Source organism: Embiotoca jacksoni, unplaced genomic scaffold (genome assembly GCF_022577435.1).
Source record: "Embiotoca jacksoni isolate LCO1_2020_lvr unplaced genomic scaffold, fEmbJac1.0.p SCAF_1, whole genome shotgun sequence".
NCBI lineage: Eukaryota > Metazoa > Chordata > Actinopteri > Embiotocidae > Embiotoca > Embiotoca jacksoni.
In genome coordinates this window covers 3,555,486-3,572,401 of record NW_027185229.1, presented here as the reverse complement: position 1 = coordinate 3,572,401, position 16,916 = coordinate 3,555,486, and the positions used below count along the sequence as shown (strand labels likewise).

Sequence of the window (16,916 nt, the reverse complement as noted above, 5' to 3'; positions counted from 1 at the left end):
GACATCAGTTGCTTTTGGTGAAGAGGACGCATTGTGTTTTGGCGGGGTTGAGTTTTATTCTCCACATGTTTGGCCAGGTTTCTATGTCAGTAATGAATGTTTGTAGGTTTGTTTGACTGTCTTTGTTGGAGATTTGGATATGCAGGACACAAAGGATCCACTGGTGCTTTAAGAGACTCGGACCTCCCAATCCTCCCCCAACAGGCGGGTCCAACCCGCTCGTATCCCGCCCCCTGCTCGGCTGCTGTCCTCTCCCCTCCGAAACGCTGATGTGTTACTAACTTCAGCTTTCAAGTCTGCAAAAATGTTCAATTTCGGGTCAAAACTGTTGCTGGTTTTTCTCCTGGCCTTCCCGTGTGGATTAATATCTATCGGTAAGTCTTTTATTTACACTGTGACGCAGTCGGTTTCCTTTGACGCCTTACTTCGGTAACAGTCAGTTCAAAAAGTTCTTCGTCTCCCATATTGACGTGGCATAGTCTCGTAGCTGTACACACTGAACACAGCTCTCCGCACCGCGGCTCCAACTACGAACATCAATCTGTGGACATTTTATTCAGAATTACATCCACGAGAAGAAGAGAGTTGTAGCCCAACGTTTTTACTCTGAAATGAACGAAAGCGAAACAGCCGCTGTTTTCTTCAAAGTAAGAGCAGAACATTCTCATACTGATCGTGTAAAGTTAAATTTCACTTTTTTGAGTGACGTATTTTCATACAGAGATGAGAGGTCTTTGTAGAGGCAGCTCCGTCCTGCTGGGACACGTCACCGTAGAAAACGAGGTTACGTCTGTTTGGGTTTGTTGGAGGTTTTATTGATCTGCTGTTCCTTTTCAACTGGCGACAAAGTTGCCAGATTGTCTGCAAACGGAGCCACAACCTGGCAACAATGACAATGTATCAACAGTTACTATGAACAACGTTTTTAAATTGAATTTTCAATCCTTGTAACCAGATAAATAGGTTTGGGAATCACCATATTATTAGTTTGTATGAAGTCATTAACATTTAATCATCTTGTGATATGCTGAGTTTTGCAATAACTTATTGTTTTCACATTTAATCAACTGAAATCGTGTCCCCGACATGTGTCTTATCTAAAATAAAGTTTTCATTCTGTTCATCTCACTTTAGTCATTTTTTTTTTTTTTTTCATGAAAATGGGATTATCATGACAATAACTAAAAGCCCTGGATGATATGATTTTATAATGTGCTATCAAAAGTATTTTACCAGATCAACAGCCAGCACCGATCCACTCATCCATACTTACTGCTGTGTCTTCTGCAGGCCACGTCTCTGCAGACTCAGACTCGGCTGAGGACATCATGGAGGATCCAGATTCTGCAATAGATGAGGAAGAAGACGAGGAAGAGGTGCTTGTTGAAGAAGACCAGATACAAACCTCGGTATGTACAGTATCTGATGGTGCAGCAGAAGAAGGATTTTTCTTTTAGGCGATTACCTTAAAATGTCGTGTTGTATTCATCATCAGGATGGAGACGAAGAAGACTCCGATGAAGGTGCTGATAAACTGGTATCGTCTCACTCGGATGCTGACACAACCATCCTCTTCGTGACAGGAGAAGGTCAGTCCAGTTTACCTGAAAAAGAAAGGAGGAAATTAATGTAAATCTGAAGCACCAAGTGAATTCAAACCCTCCTGCTGTATTATGGTGTTAAATATTCTGTGGCTTTTTTTTTAGAACTTCTTATACTTGTTTGTGCTCATGTTTTTAACTATATGTAATATTTATTTGTGTTTATAACACGTGCAGAGTTTGCTGCCAATGAAATCGTCAGGTTCCTGGTGGGATTCACCAACAAGGGAGGTCAAGATTTCACTGTTCAGTCACTGGAGGCCTCCTTCCGCTACCCCCAAGACTTCCAGTTCTACATTCAGAACGTAAGTCTGGTCTGAAACAACTGGCGTCACATTCAATGCTTCAAAAATGCAGTCATTTGTTGTGTTGTTCACGCTGACATTACAAAAAGTTCTCTACGCCCTCATCTTTCAGTGTAAAACCTGTTTCCAAAAAAGTTGCGACACTGTAAAATGTAAGAAAAAAAATGCGATGATTTGTTGAAATGGGGAAATGTAAATTTTCTTTATGATAAATATATGCTCATTTTAAATTTGATGGCAGCAACAGGTTTCAAAAAAAAGTTGGGACAGGGGCAACAAAAGACTGGAAAAGTTGTATAATGCTTAAAAAAACACCTGGTCAATAACAGGAATGGGACGACATTTCACTTTCAAAACTCCAACAACTGGTCTCCCCACTTCCAGATGTTTCAAGTGTTATTAAAAGAAAAGGTGATGCAGCGCAGTGGGAAACATGCTTTTGTCCCAACTTTTTTGAAACTGGTTGCTGCCATCAAATTCAAAATAAGCATAAAACAATAAAATGTTTCAGTTTCAACATTTGATGTGTTGTCTTTAGTCTATTTTCAATATTTACATGATTTGCAAATCATTGCAATCCTTTTTTATTTACATTTTACACAGCGTCCCCACTTTTTTGGAAATGTGGTAGTACCAGAAAGTGAAAAAATAATATTTAGGATGTTACAATATCTACAATTTCTTTCTGAAAGTTTCACATGTGGTATAAAATCAACCAAGACTTGAGCACAAAATTTGTTTCAATTGCAAAAGGCTCTTTTTCAATTCGTTTTCATGAAATCTCATAGATATCCTTTTGTTTACTTTTAGTGGATCCAAGTCTTTCTCTTTTTTTTTTGGCTGTCTCTTTTTTCACTCCATAAATACTGCTGAAAAATAGCTCTCTATGGTAAAGAGAATAATAATGTGGTTGCATGTGTGTGTTTATAGTTCACAGCTTTACCTCTGAACACCCTAGTCCAGCCCCAGGCTCAGGCTTCCTTCGAGTACTCCTTCATCCCAGCACAGCCGATGGCCGGTCGTCCATTCGGTCTCGTTATCCTCCTCAACTATCTCGACACTGAGGTAAAAAAAAAGGAAGGTTTTATTTATTCAAATAAAACTGTTTTTGGTTGTGGTGGTTGGTGTTGGATGTCTGTTCAGGTTGACGTATTGTGGAGTTAAAATATACAGTAGTGTGACAATGGTAGACAGTAACTGTCAGGAAGATTTTTCACAGCCTGTCTGAAACTTTCATCATTCATGAATATTAAAACGTGAAGAAGACATTGTGTGCGAAGCAGTTTAACAGCAGCTCTATTTTTTGTATTTATTTCTGTATAATTGGGATGACTGGTGACTCCTTACCTTCATTATTTCCTCCTGCTGAGCTTTGCTGAGTCATTTTAACGTGATACATTTTAACGAGCAGTTCCTAAAAATCCCTGAAAGTTAAAGGTACCTGTTTACTGTAGCTATTTGCTGACTAGTCGTGTGTAACTTTTCACCAGGGCAACGGGTTCCAGACGGCCATTTACAACCAGACTGTGACCATCATCGAGCGTGAAGAGGGACTGGACGGAGAAACGTAAGGCTTTCTTCTTCTGGGTCGACGTTATATCCTCTTGGGTACACACTTTGTACGAGTACAACAACGGAAGGATGACCAGAAGAGATAACATGACACCACAATGACAAGAAATCTGAGTTGGTTCTATATAAATGATGTATAAATCAAACAACCATTTATTTATTGGTCCTGTCCCTGCAGGTCATCCGACTCTCCGAGGTTTCACAATACCAGCTCTCCCAGACTATTGCAGCAAATGTAAAAAACCTGTAAAAAGAGGTGTGAAATTGTCACAAATGGATTAGCTGTCAGGATTGTGCTGCTGGTGCAAAACGCACAAACTGTCACCGGCACATTAGTTGTGAAAACGAAAGTGTATTCCTTCCTAAAATCACAAATTAAGGGGCAGTTTTATTAGATTAGTTTTAATGCCAAAAGTTTCTAACGCAAGATTGGCCCTTGAGGTCGCTAATGAAGAGCAACTTGCTATTTTCACAAGGTTGTTTGTGCTCCAGTGTACCTACTAAATTACAAATACACAATTAAATGAATAATTTCATTTGTATTTGCAGGATATTCATGTACGTGTTCCTGGTCGGACTGGTGACCCTGATGCTCTTTGGGGTGTACCAGGTCCTGGAGACGAGGACGGTACGTGTTTGTCTTCAATCAGCTGCCTTATTTTTATGTGAACACATTTAATCTACACATGAATGTAGGAAATAAGATGAACAATTCCCCCTTTTATTTTTATATGAAATATTTTTGTGTAAAGTCAACGGGAATGCACACATAAAGGGGTGGTCATCAATCCTTCACCTTAAAACACAGATAAAAAGATATTGTATCCAGATAATGGATGAAATGTATTAATAATGAGATGTGTTGTCGTGTTTCAACCTGTGTTCTGCAGAAAAAGAGGATTTCTGTGAAGATAGAGAAGGGCACTGGTGGGATGAGTGATGTTGACATCAGCTGGATTCCTCAGGAGACTCTCAATGCCATGAGTATGTTTTGTTTTTTTATACACGCTGAATCCTTTTCAGCTATGTCACTCAACCTCCATTTCTTTTCAGTTGTTGTAAAGGTGCTATTATTCTTATATGGCAACACAAACAGCCTCCAGCCTCTGATCTTTAACATCCTGCCTTACAGACAAAGCTTCGCCTAAAACATCTCCACGGAAACGGACCAAGAGAGCAGCTGGGGCAGATCAGTAAGCTTCCTGGTTTCCATCCATCACCTTACTGTCTGTCAGACTTTCAAAACTCCTCACTACAAAACCCGGTTTACAAAAGGATCAACGTCTGTGGACTTCAGTTTTAAGGTGTTTGTGTGGATCTGTGCCTCTCGGAGAACATCCAGGACTCCACGTCTGTCGTCAGAGCGCACAACACTAACGGGACTGTAGTTCATTTTTAAAGGGATGTTGTTGGTTTTTTTTGTATCAGTGTGCGTATGTGGAAGTGGTAAAAAAAATATACCAATAAGTAATTAGAATTAAAAAAGCAAGTGGTACACACTGTCTCCATGATAAGACCTGTGAAGTCATAATCTCATTTGAGTTTAATGCCGTTTTTATTTGTTTTCTGCATTATTAGGATTAAATGGATTTTATGACTTCAAACCAAAAGTATTTTATTCATAGAGTGAATCCCCCTCCTCTCTGTCATTTAAACACTGCTGTGCCTTTACTGTACTGTGTTTCTGGTGCCCTTCAAAGGAAAAATCAATTCACATGATTAAAAGGTTTCCACTGATACCCCTCTGCTTATAACACCCAGCACACCTGAGCTTTATAAAACATTGATTTTAAGGAGATATTTCTTTTTGAGTGGGGGCAATGGCAGCTGCGAGTACAGCAAACATTTAAACAGTGTTTTCTCGACATTTCTGTATTATAGTATTTCAGCCTCTTCACTGGGTGTTAATGGTCGAGACTTTCAGGTTTTGTGATCAAACACCTTTCTGAAAAACAATAAAAGGGTGAACAAAGTCAGATTTGTCTCATTAGTTCCTCTCTTGTAAACTCTGTCTTAATTATAATACTGTTGTCATCTGTATTTTCTAACAGCTTAGGCTTCTTGCAGTAATGTTGTTACAAACTACACAGCCTGGTATCATGCCAAAGCTTGTAATGCACCCGTCAGTCCACTAGAAGATACCGTGTCAGTGTCACGTTTTGCCTTGTCTAAGCGTGAAAAGTGCACGCATGTATGACCGGGGTCAAAGAAGGAGGTCGTGAAAAAGTACAGAGTGGCACACATGACATACATAACGTTACTTATGTAAAATTACCCATTTAACCAATTCACTGGTGAGTTGGTTGGTCGGTTGGTTGATAGATATTTAGGTTTAAAATACATTACAATTGAATAAACAACCAATACAAGTCTAAGTCCGTATTAATAGGGGGTTAAAAACAGGACTAAGAACATAAAGATTACTAAAATCAACCCATCAATGAATAAAAAAAAAAATGAATAAAATCAAAAGTATTTCTTCACTAATTTGTACTGTTTCAGAATTATTTATTATTGGTTATGTGGCTGTATAAATAACTGCCTTAATGAAAAATATATTTGAAAATTGATATTTCTTATTTCTAATGGGAAAAGCAGTTTAAAGAGTTTCAAGATTGTTTTTTTGGTTGGTTTTTTTTTCAAATTCAGACAATATCAACTCATCTAAATCAAATTTTAGTGCCAAATCACAACACACGTTACGTAAAGGCACCTAACGTGGATACATTCCCACAAAAGGTAGGTATGGTAGGTATTTACTTTATTAATCCCCAAGGAGAAATTTTTTCGCTACAGCAGCATACAAAAGCAATAAGATAATAATAGAAATAATAGAATAAAATAAAATAATAGAATAGAATAGAATAATAGAAAAGCAATAAAAAAGCAATAGCAATAGGAAAAGGAAGCTTACAACATTAAAGTTGCTATAATTTGACAGAAAACCTGATTTAGGGGATATCATACGATATCATATCGACCTACTGTATCTACTTTAAGAATAAAATGGAGATCTTTCGCAAGATGAAAGTCAAACAAAGTAGAATAAAGTGACAGACCGGAGAGTCGGTCAGGGACGTCCTGAGAGTCCTCAGGAGAGCTGCTCGGTGCTTCCTGGTCGGGGAGGTGAGGAGCTGTGAGGAGCTGTGAGGAGCTGTGAGGAGCTGTCCGGTGCTGAAAGGGGGGAAGATGAGCTCAGCGCGCGCCGGGGGGCAGATAACGTCAGCAGTCGGCCGGAGCAGGGAAAGACTGTGCACACACACCTACCAAGTGTTTGTCGCCGCTCAATCACTGATACTCACATTAATAATGGGCAGCTAATCAGCTCCGTGTGACTCAGCGCCGCTTTTCGTTCCGATCCCCGAGCGCCTCGGCAGCATCCCGCGCCCTCCGCTTGGCTTGAAATGGGATGATATGGGATTTTTCATGTCGACAAAGATCGGAGGGATTCTCGCGTTTGCCTTGGGTAAGGTATCTCAACCACCTCGTCGGTTCAGTTATGCTTCGAGCCACTTGGGATGATTTGACATGGAAAGGTGTCTTAACGCCTTTTTTTTTTTTTTAAATATCTCCCTGCATCGGAATGTCGGTGTAATCTTTATTTATCTCCATCAGTGTTGCATGATGGTTATAAGACCTGTACCATAGCCAAATGCTTGTAGTACACCCAGCCATGAAAGATACTGGGTGTCTATACTTAGTGTGCAAGCTTTAGGACACGAAACATTTTAAAATAGCCTTAAAAGCCACAAATGAATTTTTTTGTACTCACTTTTACTAATTTTTTGTGGGTGTTTTATTTTGCGTTGTCCACCGACAGAATTTTACAGTTTAATATTGGCATGTTTTAGCATTTTAAATTTCAAACAGCTGTGTGCAGAAGAGTGTGTGGAAGACATGGGCTGCAGTGGTCAAGACTACCCTCTGTGGAAACATCTGCTTCACAGCCTGCGCCTACTCACATCTGTCCAAAGTGAAGTTCACGTGGCATGATTGTAAAATATTTACATTGATGCTAATGAAATCAAACAATAAGAATTGATTCAATTGGAAAATTACAAGTTCTTTTACATAAGAAAATTGATCTTTTTTTATATTTTAAATTGCTAAAATAGCAAAGACGCGATACCCTGCACTTCTTCTGGACTTGTGCTGATTAGAAGCTGATGTCTCTTTCAAACTTGTCTATTTGATTGTGTCAGTAGCTAAACTCTGTCCCCTGTCTGTGCTTTTTGCAGTGTTTCTGTCCCTCTCGGTGTCAGGGGACTCTGCAGACGTGAAGTGTGAGAACATTTATAAGGACTTCTCTGAATGTGTCCTGGAGCTGGGAGAGAGCATGGACAACTACCAGGAGAACGTGACCAGTGAGATGGGAGTGGCAGCTGTGTGCAGGTGATAATAACTCACAGCAGGAGACAGTGTGTGTGTGTGTGTGTGTGTGTGTGTGTGTGTGTGTGTGTGTGTGTGTGTGTGTGTGTGTGTGTGTGTGTGTGTGTGTGTGTGTGTGAACAGCAGTCCCTGTAGAGTTTCTATGTTTTTTTATTACAAGTGATTTAAGACAAAAAAATGCAAAGAAAAAGCGGCTTTGTTGGTAAAAACAGCCAATCTATAGCGCTGCACATTTGTATTCCAATGAGCGTGAAGCATTGTGTGATTTAGTGCAGTAATATACAGCATGAGATATGCATCTCATAACAAAAACCTGGAGAGAAAAGAGCAGATGCCATCATCTCGGAGGGAGAAAGGAAAAATGAACGATGCTGAGACACTGTGAGCCATTGTACTAAATAATTTATGACTTCGCTGCAGCAGTAATGAAATTCCGGGGACGTTTTTTGTCATTGTTGCTGCACGCACTCCACAACCCCGGCACACTATACTGAAGACAAAGATTTACACTTCAGCCGTCTGTTGAACATTGCCCACTTGCAATATAATCTGTGATATTGTTTCACTCTGTGATGCAGTTGCCATGGTAATTAAAGCTCAGTTTGACTTACTTAAAGCCATCACAGCCATCTGAGTGATAGATTGTTGGCAAGCAAATTAATCCACAACAGCCAGTGTGTGTCTGCATTCTGCTGTGGGGATGAATTCTGGGTGAAATGTCTGATGATCCTTTGTTTGCCACAGCCACTGGGAAGCTTTCCACACGTGTGCCCTCACGGCGCTGTCTGACTGTCAGGAGGAAGTCAGCTCCATCTGGGAGACTCTCAGGCAGGACTCCAGGAAGATCCGCTTCCAGGGAAGTCTGTTCGACCTGTGCAGTCCCAGCTCCTCTCCCAGCGTGAGCTCACCTCTCGCTGCCCTCGTCCTGCCGCTGATGCTCGCCGTGACCGGGCCCGGCTGGCCGCCTGTATAGACAGAGTAGGGGTAGGGGGGGTTGAGGGTGAGGAGATGGGAGGGGGGTGAGGAGGGCCTCACATTCCCTGGCGTTCAGTCCTCCTGAGTTCAAACTTCAAAGCCAAGGATTTAAGAGGGCCAAATGTTTTCAAGTTATTTTGACACAGAGCCACGGATGTCTCTGGTGAGCCAATCAATATTTGCTGTGATGAATGATGTTTGAAATCTTCTTAGCTTTTTCTCCCCTTATGTTGACAAACTGGTGGAAAAAAAAATTACATTTCTAATTTATTATTCCAGGCGGATTAAATGAAACACTTTTAATGTGTTTTAAGGGATTTCAGACACCATGTGATGATGAGCTCAGATCAGACACCTGTGGCTCTGCGTTACTGATGTACAAGAGGTGGACACGTTATCATTCATACCTCTACAGTCTTCTAGTGAAGATTATAATCTTCACGAGAGCTGCACCAATTAGCTGATGAATCCATTAATCAATTAGTTGATAAAAAAAAAAAAAAGAAGAATTGCCAACTTTGAACTAATTCACTGTTTTAGTCATCTTTTCATTAACAAAATGCAAAATTTCTTGAATCCCACTGCAGATTTGTTTAGTCCTTTATGGTAATAAAGTAAAAATCCCTTTATTGTCTCTTTCTGACATTTTACAGACCAAACAGCTAATTGATTAATTGGGAAAACCCTCAACAGATTAATTATCAATAAATAATAATCATTATTTGCAGCTCAAATGTTCTTTTTTTTGTGGATTTAATCTTTTTCACGTACTAATGGAGTTGTTTTTTTGTTTTGTTTTTTATCAAATAAGACTATAAGGTGTTCCTGTTATCGTTTCCACCCCCTGTTCTCTGCATCATCTGATTTTTATCATAGTAGTTAAAAATAGTTTAACATTTTGGTAAATAGATGAGAATATTGATACCACAGTCGCATCTGATCAGTAAATGTGAAGAAACACCTGCAGCCGGTCAGCTCTGCTTAGCATTTAGCTCTACATGAAACACACACTAAATCACATTTTAGTGTTTTATTTGGATTAAACAAATGCTAAGTAGTGAGCTGTACTGGTGGGCGGGCTTTGTTTCCTTCACACATAGCCAGGTGAGCCTTTTCCTCCAATTGTCAGTCTTTTAGTCGGGCTAAGCTAACCAGCTGCTGGTTGTATTCATATTCGTTGTACAGACATGAGAGTGTCAAGCTATCAAAATGTCAAACTGCCAGTTTTAATCTCCAGTGAGTTCTTATAAAAACACCTAAGCCATCATGAAGTAATTATCTGTCATGTTACAGAAAACATTAAAGGGGCACTTCACCAAATAAATAACAGCAATATCTCAGCAAGCCTTTACTCTCAATCACTGCGAATATGAAATGTTAACTTACTGATCGTTCAGAGGATCAGACCAGACATTTATCTGATTGAATCACAGAGGTGACTGAACAACATTCAGATGTAAAATAGGCGAAATGCCCCTTTAACCTGTTTGAGATTGTAGTAAATGTTGTAGTTAAGTGACAATCAACTGACTTGTACACAACCTTTGACCCCTTTTCCCTCACGACACTTCGGCCCACTGTGGCTGATGTTGCACGGCTGCTATAAAGACACCAAAAACAGACTTCTGTCACGCTCCACTCACGCTTTAGTTCAGTCATAGCTGTGTTTAGATATTGTTTTTGTAATCGGAAAATCTGAAGTGTGAATATTCAGTGTTGTTTCACAGATTTCTGTCACATATTGTGTGAAAATGTTCACCTGCAGTTAACGTGAAAATATTTAACATTTCACTTCTAAGTATTCTGAATACTTCAGGACATCACATACATATACATATATATATATACATATATATATATATATATATATATACAGTATATATATATATATATAAAAAAAAAAAAACTAAACTACATGTTTACACTTCACACCTGAGAATTTAGCCTGATAATTTACATCTGGTTCATTAAGTACAACAAGCTAAGACTGCTGAACTGCCTTTCATGATACAGAAAGGTGTTTCTGTTATTTACACAACCTTCACTGATACAAACAGGGAGGACAAAATAAATCAAAACAACTGTCAGTAAAACACAATATTATTAAACAGCGCCACAAACTGCAGCCTGAAAACTGTACATTTGAATTAACGCCCGTCTAATTCATGTCAGCCAAACAGAACAATGAAGAAGGTGTGCCTAATACATGGGCAGTTTAAAATGTGTTTAACTTTAATAATTAATCTCTAATGGAGATGGCATATGTGGAATAGCTGTAATGCAAAACAACGGCTCATTTTCAGAAAAGATTTCCAAATGAATACATTTTTTCAATTAAAAATCCACAGATGCATTGATTTGGTATCATTTCAAACAAAATACAGATTCCAAACTGAGCTCCTTTATTTAACAGTTACATGCAAACTTCAAAAGCAACAAACCAGTGCAGTGAAATCAGCTGCAGTTTGCAGCAACACAACTTCTATCATTCCCACTCACTTGAGATATCACTAATTGTAAAGGTGTTTTGTGAGATTACTATTTAAGTGTATTTTTTAGTCCAAATCTTCAATGTTTTTACTCTTTCTACACGAAGAATCCCCCTCGGTTCAGACCAAAAGCAAAATCAAGGAGAGACAGCGTTTGTTTTGTTTACCTTGTGTTTAATTCATGTTTTTTCTTCCCAAACTGTGTCACCATTTGCATATTTTCTTTAACACTGATGTTCCCGACAGACTTTATCAAAAGGGTGGACACTTTCTGCGGTCCTGAATATGTTTTCTGTCATCTATTTTATCACAAGTGCATGATAGTTTTTGTGGCAATGCTTCAGAAAGAAAAAAATGGACAGCCTTTTAATTTGACCTTGGACGAAGTGTACAGCGGTCTTGATCTGTGCATGAAGTTAGACTATAGCTCCTCGGTGTAACAGCATCCCTTTGTTATGCAGATTTATTATCCACACGCCTCCGCCTCCCTCAACACCATCAGCATGTTTGTTCTAGTTGTTTCTATTTATTTCACGTGTTAAAAGTAGTAACATCATGTCATCCATTGTGTGTCTGGCGGTTGTGACGTCCTCGAAGCATGAGCAATATGTACAGTCACTTCTACAGAGAGGACTCGTGTCCCTTCATATGCTGTTGAAGAAAGCATGAAAATGATTGTGAACATGAGCACTGAACCATAATAATAATGAGTTTAAAACATGGATGCAACTCCTGAATGTAAAAACAAGTTCAGTATCCACGTGGTTTTTCAGTCAACTGATAAAAAAAAAAAGTGCACCATTTACAAGACTGTATAAAGCAATATATGGAGAAGTAATGTGTTTGTTATAATAAAGCACCATGTTTGAAACATAGTGTGTGTGTGTGTGTGTGTGTGTGTGTGTGTGTGTGTGTGTGTGTGTGTGTGTGTTTGCATTTCCTTCAGCAAATAACAGATAGAGCAGCAGATCTAGAAACACATCAAATAAAGCAGCCTTTAATGAATCAATGCAGTAGGTCCTGGGCTGTACAACTCATTTACTACAGAGTTTCTGTTTTTAGTCTTCCCTGAAGCAAAGTGTTGGTAATGAGGATCGTGACTAGCTTTTTTAAACTCGTTAGTGCTCTCCCATCTGCTCCGTTCCACCTGGACACTTCCTGCAGAGGCAGCATTGGGAGAAAAGGAGGGATTACAGCCCGAGGTGCAAAACCTTTTGAGGAGCAAAGACTCATCCCCTCATTAGAGGACCTATCTTTGATGTCTGAAGCAGAATGGCCAGTTATTTTTTTTTCCATCTACAGTTTCCTGTCCAGGATTTAACTTCCTTTTTTCCTGATCAGCTTAGTCGTGTTTTATTTAACAGCAGCATATGGACATAAACCGCATCAGAATTCACCGGCACTGCTGCCGACACCTGACAATTAAGTCTTTAAAAGAAAAAGGAGGAGGAAATATAAATGTACACCTGGTCTGGGATGTTTCTGCAACAGAAAACAAATCAGAGGATTTAATGACATGATTAGGTCCATCTCTCGAGTTCTTTGTATTTAAAGACATTTATAAAAAGTTACGTTAAAGAATACAAAAAGTGCTTTTACATGTCAAATCTTTCAGAGCTGCCATTAATAGAGACAATGACACTGACTTAGAAAGAGAAGTCATGAGTTTAAACAACATAAAGAAAGAAATATGTTGACATTTTGGGAGAAATGCTGAGACAATTTCTTTCCAAGGAGCAGGTGAGTAGATGGATACGACTCGCTTGTTTGTACAATAAATATAAAGCTGCTGCAAGTAGATGGGCAGCTTAGTTTAAAGAAAGACTGGAAATGGAGGGAAATAGAAAGCCTGACTGTCCAAAAACTGGAAACCAGCAACTCTTAAGCACCCCTGATTAACATGTTATAATAGCTAATCCATAAAAAACAAAACAAAATGTGACAACCAGTCTTTGAATTAATCTTGAGGTGCCAGGTTACACATACTTTTTGACAGGCGAGCTGTTTCCACTCAACGTGAAGCCGCCCGCCGGCTGACTGTGGCTCATCAGACATATTAGAGAGAGAATGTGAGTCAAAGTGTTTCCCAGGATGACCACTTATTTCTTCCCCTGCAGCACGATTACCTACTTAAGCCACACTTTAGAAACCTGATCTGAAAAACAACATACTGCATCGCCCACACCATCAACGCTGCAAAGATCTCGATCCAACTGCCACCGCACAGAACGACAACATACAAGTACGTGTTAGAGGAGCTGTAATACTCTCAAGATGAAAAGAAGTTCATTTAGACTTTTAAAAGCCGTCGCTGAAATGGACAGCAGAGATTATTCCTGAAACTGTGGGCGCAGCACATCTCAGGATGTTTTACCGTCACATCCACTGAAGCAGCGAAACACAGACACCTCGTGCTGTTAGAACACAGCTGGCGGATGACAAACTGTCCCCGATGTGTCTCCAGGCTGTCTGCACAATACATCAGGACATAAAGAGACAGAAGCGAACGAGGCGTCGCTGTGCACAAGGTTGGGAAAGCTCGACGAGAGAGGCGTAGAGCGAGCAACACCGAGGTACAACTGAGCCGGATTTATTTGGGATTTCACAATGTTTGAATATTGTGTGTCAGAAATCTACAGTTTACCTTTTTTCATCACCAACATTTAACTTTCAGGAGCAGCTCTAAGGAGAAAAAATCAGGACTGTGAAAAGTAACTTTGGCATCTCCAATTTGTTCAAGTGTTTGTTTGCCAACTCCACAAAAATAGCACATACAGAGGAAGAAAAGAAAAAAAAACAAGTCATAAAATGTGGGAATGAGATGCTCACATGAACATGTTGAATTTTAACTTAAAAACTTAATCAGTAAAAAAAAAATAAAAAATAAAAAAAAATAAAAAAAAATCCAATCTATAGTATAGGTTTAGAAGAGGGTGTAAACTGCTTTCAAAAGCATAAAAACAAGAATCTCAATATGTTACAGCGTTAATACTGACCAACGTTTAATGGGCAGGTATAAATAAATAGATCAGTTCCTCTGGGGAATCCATTGATGAAAGGATGCAAGACAATTAAACACGAATGCTGATGGAGGTTTGTGTTCCTTCTCGTTCACCAACACCGGAAAAAAAACAACTCCTCAGTGAGTTCCTCAAGGGTCAACCGTCCTCTAACTTTCAGTCCTGGTGCCAAAGAAAATTCACAGGTTAGATTTGGGTCCAGTATTGACTGGAATTGCCCTGAGCTCAGTCCGCATGCACAAGTACTCTCCAATTACTGCCATCAGCGCCATGCAGGCCACATTGACGAGCCACCAGGACAGAGCGGAAGGGAGATGAGAATTATAGATCCAGCAGCCGATCATGTGGAAGAAGTGCACGGTGACGGTGAAGTCCAGGCACTGTTTCCCTCGGCGGATGAAGAACCAGAGGCCGAGGGCGCTGCCGGGACAAAGACACAGAAAAGTGATATCAGCTGTTGTTCATTAAGGTCTCAGATAAGATTCTGGTCAATACAAAGATGCCAAAGTTCAAGTGTTGCAATGCACAAAATCTTTCAATAAACCTTTATCTATCAAACAAACCAGCCGCCCTGACCTTGTTTGGGTAATTTTTTTAAAGATTTTTATTGCAACTAATGACAACACAAATTGTACGGAAAAATATTCCAAATGATGTCCATGTTTAGTTTTTGTTGTTGCTGTTTTCTCACTAAAAACTTTCGATAAGAAGCTGAAACGTAAATTAAGGGCTTAACTGATCGCCATCTTTTGGTCCACTCTTGATCAATTGTTAATTATGCTGCTGTAGTACAAAAGTTTCTCTCACGCAATCAATGAAAGTCTGTCTTTTTTTAACTCGTAAAAAATATCAACCAACAGGAGGGCAAAAATGTAGAAGAATACGATCAAACTGAGAGGCTGGAAGTTGCAGGGACTCACAATCACCTCATAATGTACAAAGTAGAATTACAAGCCGGGACTTAAATCGTATATATTGCACCTTTAAGAGGCCTCACGGCTCTCATCTGTTTGGATGTACTGAGAAAAGATGTAAAACGTTTCTCACCATGTAAGAGAGTTCAAGATGAACGCCATCATCGAGAGCCTTCCCTGCAATGTTGCAAAACCAAGAAGCTGCCGAAGCAGAGAAAAAAAACAAACAAACAGTTCAATACCATCTGAAGAGTTCACAAATATAACCTGTCACAGTCAGAATATCTTACTTCATAGCTGAAGATCTGGTCCAGTGAACGACTGCTCTGCACTAAGCCGTCCACTCCAGCCAACCACAGGCCCAAGAAGCTGTAGTAGATGCACTGCATGAGCACGATCTGACACACGATGAGGACCGGGTCCCAGATGTAGCTGCGGAAGTGGCTGGCCATCATCGCTGGCTGGTGTTACACGTACAGGCCCAAAGGATGTCAACAACTGGCCCCGACTGTTTCCGGCCGGCCCATCCGGTGTGACCTGTGAGCGACCTTTAAATCTGAAATGCAAAAAGTTGCAACATTAAATTATTTCACATTTTTTAATTTTGAAAGTTTTGGGTTTGTTTTTTTTGTGAAAGAAACAGGGTGATAACTTTAGGAGGGCGGGGGGGGGGGGGGTGACAACAAAGGAAGATGCATTGCTGTGAAGTACACGATAAAAATAAATTCTTAGAGCAGATAGTACAAATTTGGAAAAAAAAAAAAAAAACTAAAACAACAACAGCCCACAACAAAAAGGTATTGTTTTTTTTTATTTTTTTTTATTTATTATTAATGAAGACTAAAGGAACCAGAACATATTCACATTTAAGAAGCTGAATGCTGAGAATTTTATCATCAAAAAATGACTCAAAACAATTAATCGATTATCGAAAAAGTGGGTGATTAATTTCTCTCAACCAACTAATTCATTAATCGACTGATTAACAGCTCCGTGTTTGAATTTCTATGAATCAGGCAGACAGGAGTGGCGAACATAATCAGCACATTAATGAAAGCATCAGAGATAAAAGATAAAAGCCTCCAGCTCCGTCTCAGATCGGGTTATCTTCCACTCAGGACACGACGTTCACACTCAGCTCAGCTGTTCGCTCAAACATAAACAAATGCTGCCGTCGCATCGTCAGAGACTGAATGACTCACATCCAGTCGATATGTTCCGTTCAGACGAGCCTCAGACAGGTCTGACAACACGGGAGTGACCACCGACGAGTCACTGCTTGTTTTTAAGAGTTTTAACAAAGCCCGGATGATCCAGACCTGATTAATCGATCAGACGCAGTTCAGGTTTCCGCTTCAACAACAGTCCCTTCGGTTGTTTTCGGTTTCTAAAGCTCTGGTCCTGCTGAACTGGGCCTTCTCCTGGACCATGGATGTGTTAGCAGTGGACTAGCTAAACCGTGTTAACAACACGGAAGTCAGAGCGAAGGACCCGGAAATACAAGCTCGCAGGGGACAAATTATTTTCAGTGTAAAATACTCCACTTCTACTTCTGATACCATCTGTAAAGTCTCTCATGCTCAATTACTTGAAAAATGTCTTGAAAATGTCTTATTATATCATAACTGTGCTGTCCACCAGACATTCGGCA

General features: G+C 39.7%; 3 protein-coding genes across 4 annotated transcripts; 2 read left to right on the top strand and 1 right to left on the bottom strand.

The window, feature by feature from the left end:
• Positions 1-234: 234 nt before the first annotated feature.
• Positions 235-5,454, top strand: LOC138202517 (translocon-associated protein subunit alpha-like). Its single transcript, XM_069156566.1, has 9 exons — positions 235-374; positions 1,291-1,409; positions 1,496-1,589; positions 1,779-1,906; positions 2,837-2,971; positions 3,397-3,473; positions 4,028-4,106; positions 4,369-4,462; positions 4,611-5,454. Exons 1-9 carry the CDS (start codon positions 305-307, stop codon positions 4,673-4,675), a joined length of 861 nt encoding a protein of 286 aa, XP_069012667.1. The 5' UTR covers positions 235-304; the 3' UTR covers positions 4,676-5,454.
• Positions 5,455-6,606: 1,152 nt separating this feature from the next.
• On the top strand, positions 6,607-10,713 carry LOC138202509 (neuritin-like). Its single transcript, XM_069156553.1, has 3 exons — positions 6,607-6,944; positions 7,717-7,870; positions 8,612-10,713. The coding sequence occupies exons 1-3, from the start codon at positions 6,893-6,895 to the stop codon at positions 8,838-8,840; spliced, it is 435 nt and encodes a 144-aa protein (XP_069012654.1). The 5' UTR covers positions 6,607-6,892; the 3' UTR covers positions 8,841-10,713.
• Positions 10,714-11,484: 771 nt separating this feature from the next.
• sys1 (SYS1 golgi trafficking protein) lies at positions 11,485-16,728 on the bottom strand. 2 transcript variants are annotated; one of them, XM_069156532.1, is made up of 4 exons: positions 16,468-16,728; positions 15,556-15,821; positions 15,399-15,466; positions 11,485-14,771 (listed from the first exon to the last, which is right to left on the bottom strand). In XM_069156532.1, the coding sequence occupies exons 2-4, from the start codon at positions 15,718-15,720 to the stop codon at positions 14,531-14,533; spliced, it is 474 nt and encodes a 157-aa protein (XP_069012633.1). In that variant the 5' UTR covers positions 15,721-15,821; positions 16,468-16,728; the 3' UTR covers positions 11,485-14,530. The 2 variants fall into 2 exon arrangements, with proteins under 2 accessions (XP_069012633.1, XP_069012641.1); XM_069156540.1 differs by having other exon boundaries at positions 16,585-16,728.
• Between the last annotated feature and the right edge of the window lie 188 nt (positions 16,729-16,916).